A 22263-nucleotide genomic window follows, 5' to 3' on the forward strand; every position below is an offset into this window, starting at 1 on the left:
GGTATTGTTAGTTTGAAATGATGTTATGGTTATAAGTATGCTCTCCACCTTCCACTCGATGGATTCTGTAGAATCGAAATTCTAAAGCCATACGAGTTTTATAGCATAGTTTCATGATGCTTGAGAAAGTCCCTAGTTATGGCTTGAGGTAGCCATGTAACGAGGGATAGCATACCTACTGTCAAAGAAAATCGCGACATCTAAATTTCGAAGAAGAGACGTCGTGCAGAGCTCGAAAGAGTGAATAAATATTGCTAATTTAAAACATAGTACAGGGCAGATAAAGATATGGGGGACATGTGGGGTCTAGACTAAAGTCACATCACATCAAAGTCCTGACCATTGCACTCGCCCTTCATTGCAGTCTTTGAAGACAATACAATAAAAAACAAAGACTTCTTTTCAACTAATAGTCAAGCTATAATCATAGCGACTGACAGTGACAGCCATCTTTCTTTAAATTTTATTTTGGCCCAGTGACGACGTGGAGTAGTCTGCTACCATTCAACTTCTTGAGTCCATCTCCTCCCTCGGCATTACATTCCATGCCCATCTCTCCTCTTTCTTCCTCGGCGTGGCGTTTGGGTCGTTCTTAAGGTTCTAGATCGTTGGATTGCTGGTACTAAATCTTCGCCATCGATCCCTCGTCCTTTCCTGGGCACAACCATTCCTACTTAATTTTTTCCTGAAAAAAAAAACCTAAACTTTAAATTCAGTCTCAAATTTATGTCGAATTTTATTTTGTCTAAAAAATCAGAAGTTTACAATGTGTATCTAGTGATCCTATCCCAACTTGACGTGACATTTATACATCAACAAGCATCGGCAAAGTAATAAGACAATAAGTACGGATGGATATGACATTTTCATGTATGAAATAATTCTACCCCAATAAAGAAGTCCTCCAAAATTAAGCCATTCTATAATAAGAAAATTACAGACTAATGGCGATTTTAGGACAAAGGGCCAACAAGGCAAAATTGAGACTAGAGTAAAAATCGATGATTTTTTCTTAAATAAAAAAGTTCGGGATAAATTTAGAAGCGATACTAAAGTTTAACGTATTTTTTGAGATAAAAAAATTTAGAATAGATTTGAAATTGAATCTAAAGTTGAAGATTTTTTCGAGTAAAAAAAAAAGTTCTAAGCGAATTTAGGACTTAATCTAAAATTGAGAATTTTTTTTAAGAGAATGAGGCTACTTTTTATCACACAAAAAAAAGGACAGTTGTCAAAGAAAATCGCAACATCCAAATTTCGAAGAAGAGAACTCGGGCAGAGCTCGAAAGAGTGAATAAACATTGCTAATTTAAACCATAGTACAGGGCAGATAAAGATATGGGGACATGTGGGGTCTAGACTAAGGTCACATCACATCAAAGTCATGACTATTGCACTCGCCCCCAGCTGGCATACACTTCAATGAAGTGACCTCATTGCAGCCTTTGAAGACTACAAGAAAAATCAAGACTTATTTTGAGCCAATAGTCAAACTATAATCATCTACCGACTGACAGTGACAGCCATCTTTCTTTAGATTTTATTTAGCTACCATTCAACTTCCTCTTTCTTCCTCGGCGTGGCATTTGGGTCATTCTCAAGGTTCTATATCGTTGGATCACTGGTACTAAACGTGAATTTGGTTCGGCATTTAAAATAAGTTTTGAATAAATATAAATACTTTTAATTTAAGAAATTTAGAAAAATGTTAATTACGTTTGATAAAATTTCATTTGAAAATAAGCTTTAAATTGAATGGTATTTCGTAAAAGTAACATTCCACGGGGGCTTTCAATGTAATTTTTTAACTTTTAATTAAAAAAACTACAAATTACCGGACCGGCAAAGAATATAAACAATAAAAAGGAGGACAAAATATAAATATAGAGAATTGATGAGGTTAGTTTTTGAAGAAAAAAAATCTCTCGACATTTGATCAAATACTGAAAGCCCAATGCGGGTTACCGGTATTAGGCTTTCAACATTCCCAAGATCAACATTTGATCAAATGCCGACTTGAAGCTAAACCAAATGTTCAGCATTCTTTCAATGAGTATTAGGAGCTGAAAGCCTCTCGGGAATACCGAACCAAACACACCCTAAATCTATTTAGTCGTTGATCCCTCAATACTTTCTTGTGCACAACCATTCTTCCCCCTCCTCTCCTTCTCAAGTACCAGTGTCATCATTCTCTCTCTCTCCATTTTCTCGCTCCTTTTTAGCTGCATTATTAACTCATTACTTTACTTAGTCATAACATCTTTTCTTTAGAATTTTATTGTAGCCTTTTTAATTAGTCAAAATGTTTATATAGACACATTGAATTAGGAGAATTTGACATTCTAATCTATGAATTATAGTTGGCAAAAAAATGTAAACAAATTCAAACCGAGTTGTTCACTTAAAAAGAATGATTTGAGGGGCTTTTTGTCAACGGATCTATGAGAATTTGAAAGATGATACTTATTTTCAATTAACGGCCAAAATGTTGATTGGATATACGCATCGAAGTTAACCCAAGTCTATCATATCAATAGATAGAAAATTATGAAAAAAATTGTTGTTCAGTACATGAAACAGTAACATTAAACTTCATTATTTCCCTATATCTTAATTATAATGTTACTTCTGTATTGTTGATATCATTTCATTGACCGCGAAATGGGCAGGTTTAGGACTAGTACATAATCAATGTTTGTCCATTAACATGCCGGAAAAAATGGAAAGGATGGATTGGGAATAGTACATAAGGATGAAAGGACCGTTTTCGGTGGGGAAGGATGAAAGGATAGACAACTCATCAACATTTGTCCGTCAAAGGTGGAGGAAAGAGTAGGAGACGTGGACTGTGGTGATGGTAATTGGTCAGTAAATGAACAAAAATGCAACAATTATCCATTTCTATACCAAGGGATTGACTGGTGTTCGGTTAATGCATTAACTAAGGTTAGGTTAGCATCTCTATTATGCAATTATTGAATTATCCATTTCTATACCAAGGGATTGAGATTGACTGATGATTTTATTTTATTTTATTTTGTCGATTTGATGATTTTATGCTGACGTTATCATTTTCTCGAGAAATGATACAGAATGCAGAAGAAATGTACTTACTTTAACATAATGATAACTTTAAATGGTAGTTTGTTCATATGCACTTGTTCTTGATAAACTAGGTAGTTATTATGCCAAAGATCCTCGTCAACTTAATTAGAAAGAGAACATCCCTCGTAACATTAATGAGTCATACCATTTCCTTATTAGAAATTAGTCATAACATTTTTAAAAAGACAACAAATATAGGAATTTTGGAGTAATTTAACATTTTGATCTAAAAATCATGGCTGAGATTGAGAAAATGCGTAAAAGACCCAAACCAACCGAAGCATTTGCGATAACTAGAATCAAAATGAGGGGCCACGAAGCAATGTCAGTCGTGGCTTGTTATCATTTCCCATATTAATTTTGTTGTGTACAGAGCATCAGTATTTAAGAAAGCAAACTAGTTTAAAATGTTAATAAAAAGCAGAAAAAGTTTCATCTCATTCGAAGTTATGCTCTAACAATTCCAATTGAAATTTCGTCTAATGTGACAATCACAATTGACATTCTAATATAATATATTAGCTTAATTGTAATGTTACTTCCATATTTCAAATATGGTTTTGTTGACCTGTGCAAGTAGGACTAGTACCTCAATGCTTGTATTGATGGTGGAGGAAACCATGAAAAGGATGGACTAGGACTATGACATTATCAATGTCTGTCCACTAGAGGTGGAGGAAAGGATGAAGACATGGACGAAGGTGATGACTAGTTCAATAAAGGAAATCATCCATTTATATATAATGAATCAATTGGTGTTCAGTTAAGGCCTAAACTAAGATTAGGCAACCAAGCTCCGCAATCTGTACTGATCTCATCTTTCTTCCTCGTGGTGTGCATCTAATATGTCAGTAAGCTATTCAATATAAATAAATAACATGACTATGTTACATTTTAAAGCTATTTCCATCTTGATATCATTTTGAAAATTAAACTTTATTTTTTCCCTATTCAAGCAGCTTAATTATAATGCTACTTTTACTGTGTTAACATGATTTCATTGATCCACACAATAAGCGGGTTTTGGACTGGTATCTAATCAATGTTTATCCTTCAACGAAGGAGAAAGGATGAAAATACTAGTAGACGATTAATGTTTGTCTATCAGTGATGAAGAAATGGATGGAGACTAGACATTGTCGATGGTGATTGGTCAAGCAAAGGAGTAATACTGCAAAAAATCATCCATTTCCACGAGATTCATTTTTTTTCCTTTAAGATTTATATTCATAGTCATATTGACAATGTTGTTCAGAATGATTGTCATGAACTCGGAATATGCAAGAGTGATTCTGAAAAGATTCCATCATCATTTTTGTCGGACTTCTACAGTTAACTTGTTCTATATGTTTAGACTTTTTAGGTACATTTTTATGTGTTTTACTTTCCCTAAAAAAACTTGAAAAGTACAATAACTAGGTTTTATAGATTATGAAAAAACATACTAATCTACTTGTGAATAATTGTATGGTTTTGAAAGCATAAAAAACTGCAACATCTGGAAAATGAATGTTAGAAGTAAAGACTCCAAACGGACCCAAGCATTTGTGATAACTAGAATTAGAATGAGGGACCACGAAGCAATGTCATGGTTCACAATCAATTTCCTTATTAACTTTATAAAGTATGGAGTAGCAATATTCAATACAAATTATGATCTATCAATTCTGATTGAAGTTACATCTAATGTAACAGTTACAATTGACATTCTAATCTAACAATTATTTTAATTATGACGTTGCTTCTATATTCCAAATATGATCTCATTGGCCTGTGCAATGAGCGGGTCTAGGATTGGTACCTAGTTAATATTTTTCTATTAACTGTGGAAAAAAGGATGGATTAGGATTATTACATTAATGGTGGGAAATGACGAAAGGATGGAGATCTCATTAATGCATGTCCATTAGTAATGGGAGAAAGGACGGAGACATGGATATTGATGATGGTGACCGGTCCATAAAAAAAATAATACCGAAAATAATCCATTCCTATAGTTGAGAAATTGACTGGTGTATAATTAAGCCATAAACTAAGCTCCATAGTATGTACCAATCTCCTTTTTTCTTTCTCGTGGTCCGGCTCTTTGCTAAGGCTCTAAATTGTTAGATGTCTGATACTAGTCATCAATAAAAAAAAAAGTTGTGTTTCTATCACCAAAAATATGAAAATTATTTATATTTCAATAAATAAAATTTGACTCACTGGGAAAAGAAAAAATGATGTTTATTTATAAAGACTCGTCATATATGTCTTTCTATCACCCTTTATTAAAAATAGCACACATTATTATTATTATTTTTTTTTTGGTAAGGATTAGCACACATTATTGGTGCCCCTTTATTCCAAGAAATCAGGAGTTAGACCCTTCAGTGAAGGCTTGGGGTTTAGAGAAAAGTCATGATTCTGTCCCACCATTACTATGCACTGTAGAGGCAGAGTGTGAAAAACACCAAGGGCCATGTTGGACTTTGTCTCACTATGCGTACGTCCATCTTCACTTACCATTGCCCCGAACTTAATTTTTCTCTTGGAAAAAAGCTTAAATTTTAAGTGCAATTTCAAATCTGTCTCGAATTTTATTTTATCTAAAAAATCACAAGTTTGAATCCCAACTTGACGTGATAATTTCACATTGATAAAAAAAAATCGCATTAGCAAAATAATATGACGATAGGTATGGACCGATATTGCATTTTCATGTGGATAACAATTCTACCTCAATAAAGAAGTTCTTCAAAATGAAGTCGTTCTAGAATACGAAAATTAGAGACGATTAACGGTGATTTTTGGACAAAGGGCTAATGGAACATAAATGAGATTAGAGTAAAAATTGATAAACTTTTTCCTTAAATAAAAAAAAAGTTCGGAGTAGATTTCGGACCGATACTAAAGTTTAGGTATTTTTTGAGATAAAAAAAATTCGGGACAAATTTGAGATTGAACATGAAATTGGAGGTTTTTTTTGAGAAAAAAAGGTTCGAAATAAATTTAAGACTTAATCTAAAATTGAGAATTTTTTTTAAGAGAATGAGGCTACTTTTTATCACACAAAAAAGGGCAGTTGTCAACATTCAAATTTCGAAGAAGAGACCTCGTGCAGGGCTCGAAGGAGTGAATAAATATTGCTAATTTAAACCATAGTACAGGGCAGATACAGATATAGATATGGGGACATGTGGGGTCTAGACTAAAGTCACATCACATCAAAGTCATGACCATTGTACTCGCCCCAGCTGGCATGAACAAAAAAAATCAAGACTTATTTTCAAGTAATAGTCAGCTTTTATTGAAATGTAATGATCTACCGACTGACAGTGGCAGCCTTCTTTCTTTAAATTTTACTTTTGGCCCAGTGACGACGTGGAGCAGTCTGCCACCATTCGACTTCCTCTTTCTTCCTCGGCGTGGCATTTGGGTCGTTCTCAAGGATCTAGATTGTTTGGATCGCTGGTACTAAATCTTAGCCGTTGATCCCTCATCCTTTTTTGGGCACAACCATTCTGCCTCCAACTCTTTCTCTTCTTCTCCAGTATATGTGTCATCATTCTCTCTCTCTCTCCGTTTTCTCGCTCTTTGCTTCTGGTATTGAGAGATATGTTGTCAACAGAAACGAATTAGATTGTGCTAACATAATAGTTTTTGAGTATTTATGAGAATAAAAACACACGTAAGATATAAATTCTTAAAAGAGTAAACCTCATAATGATACTTAATTAATTATTTTTATTTTGTGGTCCAAAATAGACTATTAATTTTACAATCATCCAAAATTATTACATAATCAATTCTCAAATGAAATCTACTTTTTGTCCTGTAAAAAAGACGGCTATCAAAGAAAATCACCATATGTAAGTTCCGCCTTGTTTGCACTGTACATGAATGAGTGACTCGCCCCAGCTTGGACACACTTTTGTAAACCTTTTTGAACTTCAACTGTCCGGGCAGGAATCTAAGCCTAGCCTACTACCTTCATTGGTTTGAGTCGTTTGACCATAAAAACTGCCCCAAAATATGTTTTTCGACATGAGGCTATTTTTATTTTGCAAAAAATAAAAAATTCGAAAAATATTTTTTAAAATATAATTACTTGTATGGCTTGAAATAATTAGCTAATTAAAAATATTCTTATTGTGGACGATAATTTATATATGGATATTTTCGTGAAAGATAAAATATATTTTTTATTCATTCATTTTTATAAGCGATATAAGTGTTCATTTTTAGGAAAATATTTTTTAAATCATTCGTTGATTTTTGTTGATATTGCTATGATAAAACAAAAATAGCACTAAAAATAACATGTTTTTGCCATTAACGAATGTCTCTACAGCATATGAAAGTTTTACCATATATGAAAATCATTTACCCCTATAATAGATACATTTACCAAGTACAAGTAGCACACATTTAGAGTAATACGCAATCTTATCAACATATTATAAATTGATCGGTACGGATTGCTTTTCAACGGCAAACATCTAATTTTATGGTTAGATTAGTTGATGATGGAAGCCCCTCTTAAAATATAAAAAAAGTACTTGAGGATGTACTGACCAATCACAATGGGGTTTTTCGTTTTCCTAGACACGCCGAGAAAATTGAATTTTATGCACTACTAACTAGGATATACTTATCATGCTAATTACAAAGAAATATGTGCCTCATGGCTTTTATTGTTTTGACTTAGTCAAAATACTTTCGAACGGTGATAATGCATCTACCCAATTGGGGGTAAATTGACCTTTCCAACCTAACAATCTTGTTTGGACCAAAAAAAAAAAAAAAAGAGAACAATTTTGATGGGCATGTTTGTCATGTGAGATTAATATACGCATAGAAATTTAGCAAGCTAACATTCAACTATATCCACGGCCAATATGATGAATACCCATCATATGCTACTATTACTTTAACATTATACTTCTTGAGCATCTCTCTCGTACAATTATTGAAAATATGTAGTACGGTAATTTTTACGTTGACATAATCATTTTCTTAAGAAGTGTTGCGGAATGTAAAGTAAAATTGCTCGTTACTAAAAAAATGTCATGCTTACTTAACTCCGGGATTGGTGCAATTGGTTAAGGCATAGCGAAAGTTTCAGCTCGAAACTGGGGAATTGTTCGTTTGAATCCCACAAATTGTGTGCATGCTATTTGACCTACGCAGGGGCCTAAGCTTAACTGATTTTGCAGGATATTTCATTGGCTTAACCTCCACACCTATGGCCCTAGATTGTAGCGAAAACAATTGCGTACTTTGGGAGAATGTTAATTTCATATGGTAATTTTTTTTTCCTAGTATGTGCACTTATTCTCCATATATTAGGTAGTTACCATGCAAAAGGTCCTTATCACCTTAATTACAAAGTGAACGTCCCTGATGACTTTAATTAGTCAAAACATTATTTTTAAAAATTAGGCATAACCTTTTCGAATAGTCATAATGGACATACAGATTAAGGAGTAATTTCACATATTCTAATCTAACACTTACGGTTGGCAAAATAATTAAACAACTTCAATATTTCCTTCTGAACTGAGTTTTTTTTTTTGTCACCTGAAGGATTGATTTGAGGTGCTTTCTGTTAATAAACCTCTAAAAGTTCGTAATATGACACATGAAAAGTCAAGACATATTGTTACCTAACGGTCAACATTAATTGGATATTAGTACATGACCAATTAACAGTGGAGGAAAGGAAGGAGACTTAGACATTGGTGAGAAATAATCAAATGAAAGATAAAAACATTATAATTTTTGTACGGCAATCACTTAGATATCATAACCTTTTTTAGATCACTAAGTGCCATGATTTATATATGATGCTCACTTGAAAATCATAACTTTTTTTCGATCACTTAAATGGTATGTAACTTTTTCAAAGATCATTTGAGTGCCATTAAATTTTGAAACAACAAGTGGCTTGTCACGTCGAATTTCCGAGATACATGAATGAATGTTCCTAAAATAGTTTGGCCATCAAGCTGTGATTTGAAAATTATCGCACTCCCGTCAACGTTAAACATATAGTTTGCAAGTCCACGTTGGTGGCTCGACAGATGGGACCCACTGCGGTCTTTCTTTTATTTTAAATCGTTGGATCTCCAGAACTGAAGCTCACCCATTGATTGGTCATCCTTTTCTGCACTCAAAATCTTATTCCCTTCTTCGTCTCTCATTCTTGCTCTGTTTCGCTCTTTCTTCTCCTCAGCCAAGCCATCCTTCTTCTTCTACTTCACTACCTGCTTCTCTTTCTCTTCATTCTATCTCTCTCTCGGTCTCCCCGTTTTATCGCTCTTTCTTTCTCGAAAAAAAAAAAATAAGCAAAATTGTCGATGGATTGGTGTTTTTCTATTGCGTGGGATGTCTTGAAGTGCCTAGTTGTTCCCGTCAAGCGTCAATTCGGATACGTCTTGTCCTCCAAGAGCTACGCAAACGGTCTTCAGGAGGAAGTCCAGAAGCTGGCAGACGAGTCTCAGAGGGTCACCTCTCTTGCGGACGTGGCCAGTAACAATCTTCGGGTTTTCTACAGGGGCTTCACGGAGTGGCAGGCAAGTGCTGAGAAGGCCTTGGTAGAGGCGAAAGACCTGTCGGGCAAATTTGAAGGGGCGAGCAAGAGTTGCTGCCGCGGGACTCTTCCCGACCCCGTTTGTCGCTATCGGTTCAGCAGGAAGGCCAAGGAAAAGATGGAGGCCCTCCGGCAACTAACTGAAAAATGCAGTGAATTCAAGGAACCGAATGACATCTCCTCCAGCCTTCCTGCTCGGGGGAATGTCACTGCTCCGACTCCGGGCAGGAGAGAGGGCAAAGAAGTCATGCAGTCGACCGCTGCGACGGCCTCTGCTTCTTCAGCCTCTACTGCGATTAAGGACGATGGTGTCTTCGAATCCAGAGCTCAGATCATAAGAGACATCATGAAAGCTCTTGCTGATAACAGCAACAGAGTGGTCGGGGTTTACGGGATGGCCGGGGTTGGCAAGTCCACCCTTTTGGTGGATGCCGAAAGGAGACTAAGGGAAGAGAAGTCGTTTGATTGGGTCGCTAAGGCCAACGTGTCGGAAAATCCAGACATCGAGACCATTCAAGGAGATATTGCGGACGCCTTGGGCCTTACTGACATTAAGAACAAAGAGACTCCCGGCGGGCGAGCGAACTTTCTGCGCGACAGGTTGAAAGCCGAGGAGGAGAAGAACAAGAAGGTGCTCATAATACTGGATAACCTGTGGAAGGGGTTGGACTTGAAATCAGTCGGCATTCCCTGCGGACATGACAACGAGGTCATAGGGTGCAAGTTGTTGTTGACGTCAAGAGATCGTGTTGTTTTGCGAACTAAAATGGGCTGCGACAAGGAGTTCCCCCTTGGTGAGCTGAGGGACGAAGAAGCAAAAAGTTTGTTTGAGAGGCTGGTGGGAGACAAAGTTCATGATGACGAGTTCAAATCCTTGGTGGATGAAGCCCTCCACAAATGTGCAGGTTTGCCTTTCCTTATTGTCCTTATGGCGAAAGTTTTTAAACGTGCTGAGTTTTCTGACTGTAAGAATGCTTTGAAGCAAATTAAGTTGTCTAAAAACGAAGGAATCGGTGAGATGATAAATGAGAGTTTGCAATTGAGTTATAACAACTTAAAAGACTCGGATAAGTCATTGTTAGCGCTCTGTGTTGCTTATGGCACCTCTAAGCCCTCTCTCGAAAACTTGGTGAGGTACGCCGTGGGTTGGGGGCTCTTTCGAGAAGATGACATGGAACAAGCTAGAGAGAGTTTGAGATCAGGGATTCGTGCTCTTCAAGACTCCTCCCTCCTGTTAGAGGATGAAAATGCTTATGGTTTCAAGATACACGACTTGGTTCGTGAGTTTGTTGCCTCGGTCGCTTCAAGAGATCATCCTCTTCTCGTTTTGAATGAGAAAGATAAGTTGTTAGTAGAACAGTTAAAGGACAAGCTCAAAAGTTGCAGGGCAATATGCTTTCCCCACGTCTACATGAAGGAGCTTCCCGAAGGGTTAGATTGCCCCGAAATGCGGATCTTTTTGTTGTTCACAAACAATAAAACTCTTAAGGTCCCGGATTCTTATTTCAACTCCATGAGAAAACTCATGGTCTTGCATCTTTCTCGGGTGCGTCTCAGTCGTTCACCTTCGCCATTTCAGTCCTTGGAGGACTTATACACTCTCTGTCTAGATGGTTGTTCATTAGATGATGTAGCCATGATTGGCGAGCTAAAAAGGCTGCATATTCTTAGCTTTGTCAACTCCAATATTCAACGATTGCCAAAAGAGATTGGACAATTGGTACAGCTGAAGTTGCTAGACTTAGACAATTGCTCACGACTTGAGATAATTGAACCGGGAGTGCTCGAAAGCTTGACGAATTTGGAGGAGTTGTATATGAAGAATAGCTTTGATCATTGGAATGCCGTGGAGCAAATTCCGCCAACTAATGCCAGGCTCATTGAGTTGAACAAATTGAAGAATCTCTATACTTTGCATGTGTCCATTCTCAATCTGAGTGTGCTCCCGGAGGATCTAAACGTCGAGAAACTAACCAAGTACCAAATCCGGATAGGTGATGTGCCACACTGGCGAATTCGCAATGGATCGAGCATATTGGAGCTTAAGTTGGATCCAATAAGCGATATTCTTCAGAAAGGATGCATACAAACTTTATTAGGCAAAACCGACGATCTCTTCTTAGATGGATTAAACGGAATTGAGCAGACTATTTGCGTGTTATCCCAAAAAGGTTTTTCGAAATTAAAGCACCTACAAGTCAAGAGTAGTCCCTCCGTCCATTACGTCCTCCAATCTCCATCACATACGGAGTTTAAGATGTTGGAGTCGTTACTTCTCGATAACCTCATCAACTTGGAGAAGATATGCAACAACCATATCTCCTCCAATTCCTTCAGTGCATTAAAGGTAGTACGAGTTGAAAACTGCAACAAGATGGAAGTTTTGTTTCCTCTTTCATTGTTGAGAGAACTTCCACAGCTTGAAGAGATGCGAGTTGTTGAGTGCCACTTAATGCGGGAGATTGTAGAAATTGATGATAGTGGAAAAGTTGAGTTGCCAAATTTGCGGGTATTGGAATTGCGTGACTTGCCAAATATAAAAAATTTTGTCACCGACGGGACGGCTCCTTCAAGTAGTACGCCAAATGACCAAGTTGGCCCTCAAATTGCATTCTTCAACGGGCAACAGGTAACTTTCTATCAAAACAATCTGGTATGTGTTGATCTTTTGTTCATTTGCTAATTAGATGTGACATAGATTATTATCCTTACTCTCTTTTTTTTGGGTTCGTTTTCTGCCTAGTTACCTTATCCCGGTCATGCCTTCTCTGTAGTTGCATGAAGCAATCTTCTGTTACTCTTCATTGCGTAGAAGTCCAGCTAATTGAATGAAATCCATGTAAATTTAGATTGTGATAGGACTTGAGTTATTTTCAGCTTACATGTGGCAAGTAAAAAAAAAAATCTGATATTTAGATGACTTAGGTAAAAATCAATGCGAAGAATGGCAAGGGGATTGGGTTTTCAAATAGTAGCAATGATGCTAATCTAATTGATGCACGTCTTTTCCCTATCGTGTGTTTCAATAAGCACTTAGGCATTGCATAAGTCCTACAAGTATAAATGTACACAATTACATGCATGTTCATACATGCAAAGCATATAACAGATATAGATATATGTAAGCACTTTCGGCATAACAAAGATAAATCTTCATTGCGTTTTTTTCCTCATTTTTCTTTATTTATATTGGAAATTTTCAACTCATTGTAAAAAATCACATGTGACAAATAGGTGGAAATTGTAGTTAATTGTTTAACAATTTTTTAGTGTAGTAGGTAAGCTGTTAAATCGGTTATTGTTAGTAATAGAAGTAAGTAAACTAAGGACAAACAGTGACAATTATCATTGAAGTTGATGCTGGAGTTCAAGGCTCGTGCAATATATTAGTTTCGCAAGTTATTAAACATGAGCTTACATGGAGAGAAATTTAAGTTGCCATTATAAATTTATCAAAGTATGAAAGGAAATTAGCCCGTCGTAGATTTATTCTTATTATATAAATTACAATATTTCACGCATAAATTGATTGGGTTTGGAAAAGCCCAAGCGGGCTTAGGTGGATGGCGAAGGCGTCAAAAGGAAGTTACTTGCAGTAACTAAACTTTTATGACAGTAATTTCCCTTATGATATACTAAATTACTTTTCAAGATTGCTAATTTTCCTTAGGTAGGTAGTAAATTAGACATACCTTTCTGTAATTCAGGAATTATAGCATAATAATTTACTTCTCGTGATTGAAACTTGCCTTGTTGATCACTCCATGAGATGTTGTCCTTTGTTTGTAAGTTGCCTATGTCTTTCATAACCACGGTCATTCTACAGTTTCTATATAATTTTGTCGTGGTAGTAATGTGCATTGTGAGATAGTGTAGTACTTTTTGGCAATCATCCGACAAAATGAGCAATGTAACATCAAAGTAGTAACATAACCTAAGAGTGAGTGGTTTACCTTATAGGAAGGAATTTATCTTGAATGTACTTCCTTTTGCTTTAAGGATCACTAATCTTCGTAGTCATTAGCAAACTGAATGAATGCTATTTCTTGACGACTGTAGTTTCCCTTATTGTTAATAAATTGCAGACAAACTCTAAACCGTCCACGAATATATTGCAAATAAAAAAAAATGAAGTTCATTAGTTGTTTTTGTGGTCGTGAAATGCCTATTCTGATTGTAAACTAGCCTTTGTTATCATAGATTTTTGTAAATGCAAAAATTATCCTAAAGTCTGTAAATTTTCTTCCGCAACCATTTGTCATAACCTGCTATCGCACGTATGCTGATGGGTCTATCCGTCAGGTTTCAATCCCATCCTTGGAGTCCTTGACAATGGCTGGACTTCCTAATCTGGAAGATATATGGACCGATGAATCTCCATTGGGGCTAAGCAGTCTCCAATTTCTTGAGGTCTCTTCATGCAAATCTCTCGCAAAGGTCATCAACTCCTGGTCGCTGGTAAAACTACACGAGCTACACACTTTAAAGGTAGAAGATTGCGTTTCGGTGCAAGAAATTTTTGACCTCGCCGGTCTAGGCACCAGTGCAAATATCGAGACTCTTTCTGAGCTAGACACCATCTATATAAGAGGATTACCACGCTTGAGGTGCATATGGAACAAGAATCCTTGTGGAATTGTGAGATTCCATAAATTAAAGCAATTGAAGGTGTTTGGCTGTAACAGCCTCGAGTTTCTGTTTTTCCCATCCATGGTTCAATCTCTCGCACAATTGAGACAACTAAATGTACAAGATTGCAAGAAGATGGAGACGATCATCATAGAGGATGAAGGGTTGGGATTAGACACATCAACAACTCTAGTATTCCCGATGTTAACCAATTTATGCGTTGCACGTTTGGAAAGTTTGACGTGCTTCTCTCGCAGAAAGTGTAAGATTGATTTTTTTTTTCTGGTTTAATCGTTAAAGATCTTCTTAGATTAATTCATCATTGCAATGCAAAAGATGGCATTCCTTTCATCTAATTAAAAATCGATGATAGGTTCCCGAGAAGCTTGGAGTGAGGATCGTGTCAAATCACGCAATACTACCCTCTTCAATCAAGAGGTACGTAACAAACGCTACGTCAAGATCTTAAATATAACAAAAATCCAATCATTGCATCAACTTTACGGGCATAGCACTTCACAAGTTTACATGCTCTGTATTTCAAGTTGCCTAGCGTTACAAATAATTGGCTAGTTTCAATTCACATCAATGAGGGTTGGATCAATCACGGCAAAGTATTAAGAGATTGTAAAAGATGATATATACATATGGATAATTGTTATGCCAGCCAGCTAAATAAGTAAAACTAACAAATAAATAGTTATATTGGAGACAAAGCATGATCGTCAAGGCCCACTTTGGTTAAAATTGATTGCTTTCCATATGATCACCGCACCATAGAAGCTGAATAAGCCAAAGTAGAGTTACTCCTCAAATTGTGATTTTGAATTGAAATGAAGAATATAAAGTAGAGTCACTATACATACAAAAGTTGGATAATTAATCTCCAAGGAGCTCAAGTGCCAACTCTCGGATTCTGTGGTTAAAGTCACTCCCGATAATCGTATAGTAAAAGATTGTGATATAGCGATGTCATTGGAGAGCACTATATTTTTGAATTTTTATTATAAAATTTATGTGTATGAAGTTCATATCAATTCATGTCATTTATGAATTTGTTAGATAATCATTTCAAAACAAGTTAATTCATATTGTAAATTGCCAGCCTTTCAATTTTTATTTCTTTTAGCTACATCCTCATGCAAAAGGAATGTGGTTCTGGTTGAGACTTTCTTTCCGTAAAGGGACGTAGGACGTTCACAGAGTGCTTACTTCATGCTTTCTTTACTTCTCTTCTTTCCCTCACTGCACTCGATCAACGATATACCTTATACAATCCAAGAACCCGTTAGTCCAGGTCGGTATTGTTGTCCAATCCATGCTTTGTGTTGTAAGCTTTTTCCAACTCGATTTCTTTGGCTAGCATTCCTCTTCTTCTTTTTTTCCTTTTCATGGGCAGCACCGAGTGACAAAACAGAACATGCTACTCTCTTGATATCCGAGGTTTCCCACGTGCAATGGATCTCCTGCCATTGTTATTGCAAGCATCTCATATATGCTATCTATGAACCTTGAGTGGTCATTTACAAGAAATCAATATTCTGTATTTTCAAAAAACATAGGGAAACATAGCTTAAAAATACAATAATATCCCAAATTATACGTGTATTTTTCACACGTATTTTTACACCTTTAAATGCTTCAAACATGTACAAAAATGTACCACAACATAGAGCATTTCAATATGAACACGTCGGTACCAAGAATGCGCCGATCGGACCTCATACGCATATTTAATTTAAGGCAAAACAGGAAATTTACGTGCTAAAAAAAAATATCGCGAAATTGTCAGCCAGTTGCAAAACAGGAATATTCTCGCGTGAGGGAGGACAGAACCGAAAAATATGCAATGTGGGGAAAAAAAAAATTCGCTACAGCCGCCCACACGCGCCCACACTGCTGACCCTGCACATAGTCTTTGGCGCATGGCTTGCACGCGCCTACAATTTTTATCTAACAATTGGATCATCCAACACGGTAACAAAGCAATGAATCTTAAAAGGGCAATTCAATCAATTAAGTATATTGAGTTCTTTCAAGTGTAAAATGATATAAATAAGTTTTGTTCGTTTTGACCCAAGCAATCCCGTCTTCATTGTTTTGTTTTTTGACTTTTTCAATTTTTTTAGAGTGATATAATATTGAATAAAAATGATTGATATTGACTTTAACCGGAAGTTATGATGTCCCCGACATACTTCACGTATATTTTGGAGAAATTAAAGATTATTACTTAATAAATTGTAATATTATTTATATCGCACATGTTTAATTTGAGTAAATTAATAGAAACCTAACAGGTTAACTAACATAGTATGGGGAATAATACACTAATTTTGAAGTTAAACTTGTCCAAAATGAAACATTGAAACTACTTCTAGTAAAATGAAAAAGGAAATTTGCTAATATGGACAAATCAAACAAATTTGAGGAATATCGTCCTTTTTGTTTTCAAATATTTCATGTTGTCTTTTGAACAGTCCTTAAAAAACATGGAGAGACTAATAATATGTCAAAACATAAACAGAAAAGCTTTGGTATGACCTTTGCAAGATGAGGATGCGGCCACAATCGATAGACCAAGATTGTTAGGACCGCCGCTTCTTCCATATGTATTCATGAACTTTTCGAACTAACGGAATCACTAATTTCATGAGCGAATACTGCAGGTTGCGTTTCCTAGCTTGGAGACATTAACCATCTGGAGTGCGGATAGCATTGAGACAATATGGGACAATCAAGTTGCTGCGGAGTCTTTCCGCAAACTAAAATCGCTCAGAGTTTATAGATGCGATAAGCTAGAGAACATTGTTCCTTCTGACATTCTTGGAAGGCTCAAGAGCTTGGAAAGTTTGGAGGTAGAATCATGTGATTCGCTTGAAGTTGTTTTCAAACTGCAGCCATTGAGTCCTCTAGACGGACATCCCATTGCTTGTTTCCCGTTAAAAATGTTGAGGATAGAGGGATTATCAAAGCTAAGGCGTGTATGGGATAAGGAACTTCACAGTCAAGTCAAATTCCAGTGTCTCCATTATGTTACCATTTCCAAATGCAAGAGCCTCACCTCTCTATTTCCAGCCTCAGTAGCTAGGGATCTAATGCAACTTGAGGTGTTGAAGATCGATGGATGTGGTGGCATTGTGGAACTCATCGAGAAGGAAGGACTAGTTCCCAGGGATGTGTTCCCAAAGTTAACCTCCCTCAAGCTTAACCATCTACCAGAGTTGAAATGCATCTACACAGGAACACATGCTTTACGTTGGCCGGCATTGAAGACCTTGGAGGTGGATGGCTGTAGCAAAGTGGAGATACTTGCTTCGCAACTTGAGAATGAGATGCCACCTCATAAACAACCTCTCTTCTTGATAGAAAAGGTACGACCCAAGATTTTTTAATTAATTAATTTCTTGCTGCTTCGCCGGTAAATTGCGATTGTGATTACAATTGAGTGCAAACGGGAATGTAGGGATTTACTTGAGTGCAAACGTGGGTACAAGAAGTCAAATGTAAAAGATCCGTGATAACGTCTATTGCATGGGGTGCATTTCCTTCCGTCGAATTGCATGAGACTCAACATCTTAAAATGCAGGACTTATACCACAATACACGAACACTCTTTTAACTACGCTGGTTTTAATTCTGATTTGACTAATTTCTCAGGGCGCATTCTCAAATCTGCAAGAGTTAAAATTAGATTTATATGGAGGGATGGAGATATGGCATGGGCATTCTCATGACAGAGAATTCTTCGGCAAGGTTAGAGTTCTCAAGCTTCATCATTTCTCGAAGGAATCTACAATATCCACATGTCGTCTTGTTCGGAGTTTAACCAGCTTGCAAGAGCTGGTTGTACACAATTCTGATATAGAAGAGCTGAGCAACATTGTGGAAGCCAAAGAAGGCCCCAGGCACGAGCTAAAAGTAATACCACCATTTTCCAGATTTTTCCAACATCTCAAGACTCTAGATGTGTCATTTTGTGATGGGTTATCAAAGATGTTCACACCGACAATAGCTGGAAATTTGGTGGGACTCACGAAATTGAGGATAAGTAAATGCAAAATGTTGACAGAAGTCATTTGTGACGATGGAGGTGAGGAGGGGCTTCCGGTGGTTTTCAATCAATTGAAGTATATGGAGCTTGATGGGTTGACGGGGCTGAGATGTTTCAGCTCAAGTAAATGCACTTTGAAGTTCCCACTCTTGGAAGATGTCATTGTGAGTGGATGTCCCAGCATGAAGTTCTTCTCTGAGGGACCAATAAATACGCCAAAGTTGGAGAGAGTACAAGCATCAACAGAAGCGTGGTTTTTGAAGGAAAACCTCAACATCACCATCCAAAATATGTTTAAAGAAATGGTATGCATCGGTTAGCAAATTCTGTGAAATTAGATGTCCTTGTTGCATTTTGCTAACTAGAGTTTACATTTAACGATGCTTTTTCAAACAGGCTACGGTTGCGAGAGTAAAGTTGATGCGGCTGTCCGAGTTCCCCGAGCTAATTGAAAAATGGCACAGCGAACTTATTCCCATCAAGCCCTCTTGGCAATTAAAATCATTGGTGGTGGATAAATGTCCATCATTTACTAACGCTATGCCATCCAGATTGATACCTGTTTTAAACGAAGTGCGAAGATTGCATGTGCGCGATTGCGAGTCGCTAGAAGAAGTATTCAATCTTGAAGGGCTGGAGGGCGTGCGAAGCACTCGGGTGCTACCTAGTTTAGCATGTCTAGACTTGGTCAACCTACCAAAGTTGCGGCGAATATGGAACAACCACCTCCAAGGGACGCTGCGCTTCGATATGATAGATAGCCTCACCCTTTATAAATGCAGCAACTTGAGACATGCTTTCACTCCATCGATGGCTCGGTGTGTTGCCAATCTACATGAGATGGAAATAAAGGAGTGTGGTCAAATGGAAGGAGTGATCGCAGAGGAAGAAGGACAAGGAAGCGCAGTGGAGAAGATTACATTCCCGAATCTTTATTGCATGAAGCTGGAATGCTTGCCCAATATGACTAATTTTCTCTCGGGGAAGAATCCTCGGCTGGAATGCCCTAGATTAGAAGAGTTGACCATTGCCTCTTGTCCCAAGATGAGAAGCTTAACTTGGCAACCTTTGATGGAGATCGACCAACGCACTCCTTCACTTTTTACTCCGGAGGTCAGTCTTGTTTTTCTTTATCCAATGCTTTTGATGTTTAAAATTAAACATCTTGTCAAATGGAAGCACCAATGGAAGTTGCAATGCGACATCCGCTTTTTTTCTTTCATTTGTTTTTGCCTCCGAAATCCTCAACACGCCACACAATGTCATCAGTCAAGGATAAGAAATTGGTTACCCATTACAAATTGATTAAGCTTAAATTGTAGATAGGTATTACCACCAACTAAAACTTCATAATTTTAAACCCATTCACAAATTGGATAAACTGAAATCTTCCCTATCTCTGAAATCAAAGATAAAGAAGCATGAAACTAGTCACCTGATTTTTGGTAGGGACAAGTGGTAATAGCGTAATTCACGACCAAATGAAAATTCCATATGGGCTCTTAAGTGAACAATTCATAGCAGCTCATACAATCGTTTCATTTTTTTTCGTATTAGAATCTATTTTTGCATAACATGTTTTATTTGTTCACGAAGACTATTTGCATTTTCCCGGGGATCCTTGTTAGTGTAAGAAACATGCCTTAAAATTTCTTTTCACGCGAAATTTTTAGGAAAATTGCAAAAGTATTCATGTGGTATTTGGGGTCGTCATTTCGTTCTTTGGATCGTAATTCAGTGAAATGTTCTCCTATCTTTTTTGTGCATGAGTTTTAACGGGTGGTACAGGCTTCAAGGTACTTATTTTGTTGCACCGCACACGGCCTTAGTCATTAGTTCATTAAAGTGAAAGCATCAAGCAACCTCTCCTTGATTGTGTCACTAACAAGTTCTAGAATGTTGTGATTTGTGGGAGGACAGTAAGTTCATAATTCAATGTCATCAAATTTATGGTGTCATTTTTTCAAATATGGCAGGTACAATTTCCTAAGCTTCAGTCGATATTTCTCTCTCACATGGAAAATTTGAGCAAAATATGGATAGACAGTCCTCAAGATACTCTCACTTTTGAACATTTACGGAAAGTGAAAGTTGATAATTGTAAGAGCCTTGAAAATCTGTTTCCGCATTGGGTGGCTACAAGTCTAAACCAATTGGAGAAACTTCGAGTGGAGTTTTGTGCAATCAAGGAAATAGTCGCAAGTGGGGATAACACTCCACACTCCACTACTGCTCAAGCACTTTTCCCACAATTAACCTCTCTGGTGTTCCATACTATGCCACAACTCAAGCGTTTCTGCCCTAACTTGTCTACTTTGAACTGGCCATTCTTGAAGAAATTGCGAGTGACACATTGTGACAAACTGAACATGTTTCCTTTGGTGGCAACCATGAACAAGTGGCCTCAGAAAAATGATCATCGGGACATTTCGGACCAAGAAACACGCTCTTCATTTGAGAAGGTATGACTTCAACTATTCTCCCTCGGTTTCTACTTTGTTCTTTAAAGCACTTACTAATCTTATGTTCACTGCATATTAATCATATCATGATACTAACATGATATCCCTTGCCTATTAGTTTGTAACATAAGATATTCCTTAAATAATCTAATTAAATATAATGTACTTGGGAAGGTCAATGAGAACTTGACACATGGTCCTCTCCATTGTTCTCACGTTTCTCACCATTGAACTTTTCTTCTCTTTTTTATTTTGTACAATCTTTAAAAAACATACTCTAATTTCATTTCAAAAATTAAAGCATTGGAACCCTAATTCACCGTATTCTTCTTTATTCTTTAATTCACCCCATTATGTTCCACGTCCATTGCATACTAACGAAAACTCGCAGCCCCCTTACTTATAATTTTTAGACAACGTAAGGAACCCCATATGTTTTAGTAACACTATGAGTGCATCTCGTGACTTAGGTCTGCCTTTTACAGCACATGATTTCTTGCTGAATCTTGTTGAATTTACTTCTCTCATTGTATTGGCAATTTTGCAGGGCATTTTTACCTTAGAGAGACTTTCATTAGTCGATAAGGATATTCAAATGATACAGAATGGAAAATTTTCTGAGGACATCTTTGGCAAGCCAAAAGCACTAACATTGGCATGTTTTCATGATGAAAATGCCATCTTTCCTCCCGTATCCCTCTTACAGAGATTTCGGAACCTACAAAGCCTTGAGTTCTTTTGTAGTGCTTTTGAAGAATTATTCCCGAATGATGGGCTTGTTGATGAGGGAAAATGTTTGGTGCTTGAACATTTAAGAGAACTCAAGTTAAGCAAGCTACACAACATAAAGCATGTATGGAGGAAAGACCGTTTAGTGTCCAAAATTCTTCGGAGTATTGACAGACTTGAGGTTCGGGAATGTCCTAGTTTGACAACATTATTTCCAGCCGAGATATCCTTTCGGAATTTGACGGAGCTAGTGGTGATGAATTCCTCCGGATTGGTACATTTAGGAACAGCTTCAACGATCGCAAGTTTGGTGCATCTCGGTAAGATGACTATAATAGAATGTGAAAGAATGAAAGAAGTAGCGGCAAAAGATGAAAATGAAGAAGGAAAAGTGATTTCTTTTGTGAACCTAAAATGGTTGATGCTAAAAAAAATGCCAAGCCTAGAATGCTTCTCCTCCACCACAAGTTGCGTCTTGAGGTTTCCATCCTTGTTGAGTATTCAAGTGGAAGAGTGCCCCAAAATGAACATCTTTTCTAAGGGTAAGCTAAGCACACCAAGACTACATTATGCGTCACTGTTCAGATACAAGTGGGGCTGGCCCGGCTGGGGGCAATGGGAGTCGGAGGGTGATCTCAATGCAACGATACAAAGGTTATCGGCATAAACAACCAAACGCGCACGGAATAAGTAAGGCCCAATTAATGCAG

General features: G+C 37.1%; 1 protein-coding gene across 1 annotated transcript; it reads left to right on the plus strand.

Moving 5' to 3' along the window:
* Positions 1–9446: 9446 nt before the first annotated feature.
* On the plus strand, positions 9447–22186 carry LOC125315320 (disease resistance protein At4g27190-like). Its single transcript, XM_048279770.1, has 5 exons — positions 9447–12308; positions 16978–17249; positions 18361–18667; positions 18759–19475; positions 22139–22186. Exons 1-5 carry the CDS (start codon positions 9447–9449, stop codon positions 22184–22186), a joined length of 4206 nt encoding a protein of 1401 aa, XP_048135727.1.
* The last annotated feature ends 77 nt before the right edge of the window (positions 22187–22263 follow it).

The sequence above is a fragment of the Rhodamnia argentea genome, chromosome 5 (genome assembly GCF_020921035.1).
Source record: "Rhodamnia argentea isolate NSW1041297 chromosome 5, ASM2092103v1, whole genome shotgun sequence".
Classification (NCBI taxonomy): domain Eukaryota; kingdom Viridiplantae; phylum Streptophyta; class Magnoliopsida; order Myrtales; family Myrtaceae; genus Rhodamnia; species Rhodamnia argentea.

Bases quoted from the DNA above. Each gene is read 5' to 3' on its own strand.
- LOC125315320 (XM_048279770.1), top strand. From the start codon at position 9,447: ATGGATTGGTGTTTTTCTATTGCGTGGGATGTCTTGAAGTGCCTAGTT. The intron at 18,668-18,758 runs GTATGCATCGGT...TTTTTCAAACAG, and splicing joins AAAATATGTTTAAAGAAATG to GCTACGGTTGCGAGAGTAAA. The intron at 19,476-22,138 runs GTCAGTCTTGTT...GTCACTGTTCAG, and splicing joins CTTCACTTTTTACTCCGGAG to ATACAAGTGGGGCTGGCCCG.